This window comes from Lactuca sativa, chromosome 1, assembly GCF_002870075.4.
Source record: "Lactuca sativa cultivar Salinas chromosome 1, Lsat_Salinas_v11, whole genome shotgun sequence".
In the NCBI taxonomy this organism is placed as follows: Eukaryota; Viridiplantae; Streptophyta; class Magnoliopsida; order Asterales; family Asteraceae; genus Lactuca; species Lactuca sativa.
The window spans coordinates 79,745,233-79,750,526 of NC_056623.2; the positions used below are offsets into that span (position 1 = coordinate 79,745,233).

General features: G+C 33.2%; 1 protein-coding gene across 1 annotated transcript; it reads right to left on the reverse strand.

Moving 5' to 3' along the window:
- Positions 1 to 3,067: 3,067 nt before the first annotated feature.
- On the reverse strand, positions 3,068 to 4,328 carry LOC111885997 (acyl carrier protein 2, chloroplastic). Its single transcript, XM_023882239.1, has 4 exons — positions 4,195 to 4,328; positions 3,471 to 3,496; positions 3,218 to 3,348; positions 3,068 to 3,130 (listed from the first exon to the last, which is right to left on the reverse strand). Exons 1-4 carry the CDS (start codon positions 4,326 to 4,328, stop codon positions 3,068 to 3,070), a joined length of 354 nt encoding a protein of 117 aa, XP_023738007.1.
- Between the last annotated feature and the right edge of the window lie 966 nt (positions 4,329 to 5,294).

The window sequence follows — 5,294 nt, forward strand, 5'->3', positions numbered from 1 at the left end:
GACTGATGGAATTTTTTGACCATGTGGACGGTATTGTCCCTGGCTCCTGGTATGACATGTCTTTCTCTATGATGTTTTTGCAGTTTTGCTCCTGAGGTGGAAGTGTTTATATTATTTTTCTCTTCATTTTGGGATGATCTATACCGTAGCTATTGGATTCTTGGCCATTATCGACGGTTTTGCCCTTGTTCTAGTTTTGCTCTTGCTGTGTTTTTCCCCTTTTATCGGCATCTCACATTGCATTTGATTGGTTTCTGTTTTCTAGGTACCTTCTTTTTGGCTTCTTTGGATTGATTATCAAGCTCGTATTTCTTCTTTGTCCTCACTTGTGCCTTAGTGAGGCTTCTTTTGGTGTTTGGTGTTGTTTTTTCTGATTTTTATGTAGTTAAATTGAAAGAGGGTAAGTAAACAAAAAGATTGGAGGAGGGATCACTTGTGAATTACTGAAGTAATGATATTGTCAATGACTATTTTGCCAATTTCACTTAGTTTGTATATTTTCTTATTGTGTACATGATAATATTACTGGTAAAAACCAAAAGTTCGATAGTAATGGTGATTATGGGTATCAATTATGAATTTTTTTATGTAAAGGATGGAGACATGTAGTCATATATAATCTTTTAATACACATTTAACCATTTACCATGTGCTTTGATAATGAAAGATAAAATGGGATTACGTGCTTATTGTTTTAAATTGTCATTTTTATTCAACCACTTTGAAGGTCGAAAATAGGACCTCGTATTCAATTTTGCCCCGAGCCCCAAATCCACTAGGACCGGCCCTGTGTGCATACAAGCCTCTCATGCAGTACGCTGAGCATACATGTTGAGTATGCCCCCACGTACTCAACAGGCTTGGATTTCTTCGTTTTGGGATAGGATGGGCTTGGTTGTCTTGGGCCATGTTGGGATATCTGGATTTTATTGTTGGGCTATTGAGACTTTATTGGACTCTCTTGGTTAAAGGCCCATGACCTTTCATGGGCCTAATTTGGAAAATTGGGCCATATTTGGGTCGTGGGTGATTTTGTTAGATTTTGGGCTTTTGGGTCATCTAGTTTGGGCCTTGGCCTTGGGCCAATTTGAGGAAGGGTAAAAAGATATTTTACACTGATTTGGACTCTTAGTGTAAGTCGGAACCCAGTCATTAACTAAATGTTATTTATGTTTGATAGTGCGTGGATTTTAGTGGATCTGCAGTCAAAGATTTATTCGTGGGTTCAACTGTCGAGGTGAGTCTCCTCACTGTACTATGGGTCGAAGGCACCAATGTTGGCCCATTTGGTTATGTATTATAGGCAGACCAGGGGTGACCCTTGGTATTTTTATGAAAGACTAGGAGGTGGCTCCTCGAAAATCTGTATGCAAGACCAGAGTTTGGACTTTGGCAGTTAAGTAGATAAGTAGTTGTAGATTGTATGCTAGTTGTCTTTGTGATGCTTGCATGGATGACTAGGAGGTGGCTCCTAGAACTTGTCTGTAAGACCCAGGGTTTTGGTCCCCGGCTTGGCAAAGAAAGACCATGATACAGCTCATAGCATAATAGAAAGACTATGGTTGGCGCATAGCACCTCCTATTGCATGTTTGATAAGTATGGCTCATATCTTATGTATGGTATGTGGTATTTGGGGAACTCACAAATCTTTGTGCTTACAGTTTTTGTTTATGGTTTCAGATACTTTCGGTTCGAAAGGGAAGTGTTAGGCTTGATTGTAGCCCATACACCTATATTTTCCGCAAGCTTGAGATTTGTACTATGATAATTTTTTTATTGTAAAATATCTTTAAGTGTTTAAGTAAATGATCAATGGGTGTTTTGGTTGTTTAAAAAATGAAATTTTTACCTTCATATTTTTGGGGTGTTACACTACCAACAAAGGCCTCCTCAAACTTAACAACTTAGAGCTCTATATCAAAACCAACAATAACCAAATTTCTAACCTCCACAATAACTTGTGCCTCAACTAGCACATGGTTCGAGCATTTATTTGGAAGAAATTATTAAAAGTTTAGCCACTAATATGCAATATTTACAGCAAAGGACAATGTCAAGAATCAGAAACATGAAGTAACAAATGGCTCAACTTGTAACTTTCATAAGTAAGTTGGTTTCTTAAGGGAAATTACTGGCACAAACCAAAAAGAATCCAAAGCACATTGCATGTTCCATTACTTTGAGAAATGGATCAAAACACGAAGGCCCAAACATGCTAATGAAAAAGAAGAGGCAATTGTCGTTGAAAAAAGAAACCAATAACTAGAGAAAAAACAACAAAAAGCCGATCAAAGTTAATGTTAAAATTACACCCCCCCCCCCCCCCTAAATTTCCTTCAATATTGAAAAACACGAAAATGGAGAAGGGATATTAAGAAATTTTTGATATTTTTCGCAAGGTTAATGTAAACATTCATTTATCATATACCAATCAAACAAGTTCTTTAGTATAAGGAATTTGGCACACATCAAAGATAAAGCTAAAATGTAATAAAAATATAAAAAATAACATATATATATATATATATATATATATATATATATATATATATATATATATATATATATATATGCATGCGTTGTTACATAAAAGGATTCATGTAACTTACATGAGGGTTTGAATATTAGGGTTTTCCCTGGGAATCCATTGAGGCTTCCTTTTAGTGACTCATATAAATTAAACTAGAGAATGTGATTCATGGGAGTTCATCTCTTCCACAAGACCTCATCGTCGTTGGCCTCTATTCCAAGCTTGATATCTTCTTGTTACCAATAATTATCAGAGCTTTAACATTAGGAAGATAATTAACACTAGTATATAAAACATTTGTTGATGCAGCGAAAATGATTTTGGTGTGGGTATTGAACTGCACCAACAAATAACGCTTCAAAAAATACCATTATTTAATGATACGGTTATAAAATTGCTCTAAAAGATAGTAAAACCACACCAAAAAATATTACAACAGAGCCACACTAACAAACAAAGAACCACACAAAAAATCATTAAGCATCTTTCTTTAATTTCTCGATCAGATCAGCATCATCTTGAACAATCGAAATGTTTTAAGCTCCACCTTCACCAATTGATACTCCAAACTTTTCTTTCAAGGCCATCATAATCTCAACCTATTCAATGATATGTAATGAGTTATTATATAGATTGATGACTAGTAGTTTGAGTTTTGATTCGTTTCAAATCAAAACAAAACTTACAGTGTCCAGAGAATCAACACCAAGATCGGCAAATTTGGTTGCAGGGGCGTCTATGTTGTCATCAATCGACAACCGATTAGCAATGGTGGCATGAACTATTTTGAGTCTCAAGGTGAGCATGTGGGTAGAAGCTGACAATGATTATTCCTTTTGATTAACATATGCAAAATAGACTAGAATAAATAAGATTTATGTTTTGTTAGATGATAATCTCACAATCGAGCATGAAATCGTGGTGATGATATTTCTATACCTTTAAGATCATAAATCTTGTCTAACCTGCAATAATAAAAAGATGCAACACAAACAAGTTTTTATAAGAGGTGAAATTAATAAAGAATAGCACCCAGAAAAAAAAGTAATAGAGATCATAAAGGCTGGGAATTGGGTGCATTTGATTCTTGGATTCTAGGCATGAAGAAGGTGTCTATTTGGGAGGGAGTAACCTGGGGGGAAAACAAAAACTTAAATGAAATAAATGAAAGGGATCTTAAGCGCGATGAAAATTTTGAATAAAATAATACATTTATTGGTGCGATTATTGGAAAACCGCACCAATAAATGCATTTATTGGAAAACCGCATAAAAAATATATTTTTAATACGGTTCCTTGATTTATTGATACGAAAGTGTTTTATGGAGCAGTTTTAGGCTATCACCACACCAACAAAAATAACTTTATCGTGCCAAAAAATACGTTTTGTACTAGTGTAAGCATCAGCATAACAATTTCATTCACAAGATATATAATATGTGTATACAGAACTTAAAATCATTTTCTTATGTTCATTCACAAGATAATATGTGTATACAGATTTAAAACACAATTATAAAAATATTTTTTTGTCACCAGGATAATTTTGATACAATTATAAAATTATTTTTTTGTTACCAGAATAACTTGATGCTTTTTCAGGAACAAAAAATCCATTATGTACAAAACAAAAAAGGAACATACAAAGTTCTCCTTGACATACGTGTAAAGATTGTTGGCGTTTTTCGACAACAATTGTAATGCTTTTGGTAGTTTTATCCACTTCCTACAACAAAGCGTACTTATTGCATGATTCGCATCGAAGAATGATAATGCAAGGAGTCCTGATAAGAGCATTATCAGATAACCGTACCTTTCGTCTTGGAAATATACAACACATTTTGTCTTTTGTGAAACGTAACTAAATAAATATACAACACATTTTGTCTTGCTTATAGAATTTTCCTTTATGTACTGTTCCAGCGTTGTTGCGGGTTATCTTAATAATATTTTTTTCCTTGCAGTTCCCAAAAAAATAAAATAAATAAATAAAAACTTTCTTTTTCTATAAGTTTTCAATTCAATTTACTTTTTGACCCATTAATACCTATTACCCGAATATATGAATTTGACTTATATGTACAAGTTTTGTTTATTTCGTCCTAGTTAATTAGTTTAAACATTTAACTATTATTCTAGATTTTTGTTAAACGCGTTTACACTTTAGACAATGAATTCCATTTTAATTTAATAACAAGTGGAATTAAAAGAAGGATCCACTTGTTGGCATCATTTCATGTGGTGGTATAAGCAGTTGTACCTATTTCGCCGTACTTCTAGGGTACTTCTTGAGTAATCAATTTTCTATTCGTTATAAAAACATAAAATTACTGTTGACTGTATATTATTTAATTCCCACATGTATACAAGTATGGAAGAGGGGTAGTGGGCGCAATGTATTTAGCCGTACTACCAAATACTAGTAGTTTATTACTAAATATTGATCTATTTATATAACGAGTATTAATTTTAGGCGATTTAGTGATTTACGAAAAAATGTTTTTACTTTAAAAAAATAATTAAAACCATTACGATTTCAAAAAGGTTTTAAAAAATGACATTGGTTATATGTTATAGTATATTAGTTCAATATTTCTAAGACTATATGATAATCTCTAACTTGAACAATTTAAATGACATTGGTTATTCATGATATTTCGTTCTCGATCTGCCAACTATTAGAGGTTGTTGAAATTATTAAGGATTGAATGGTTCAGTTTTATTAAACCATCCCCTCACATTTCAAAATCAAAATCTACATCA

Excerpts from the sequence above, each read along its gene's own strand:
- LOC111885997 (XM_023882239.1), bottom strand. The coding sequence starts at position 4,328 with ATGCTCTTATCAGGACTCCTTGCATTATCATTCTTCGATGCGAATCAT. Across the intron at positions 3,497-4,194 it reads AACGCCAACAATCTTTACAC|GTTAGACAAGATTTATGATC; the intron begins GTATGTCAAGGA and ends TTATTATTGCAG. Across the intron at positions 3,131-3,217 it reads GTGTTGATTCTCTGGACACT|GTTGAGATTATGATGGCCTT; the intron begins GTAAGTTTTGTT and ends ATCATTGAATAG.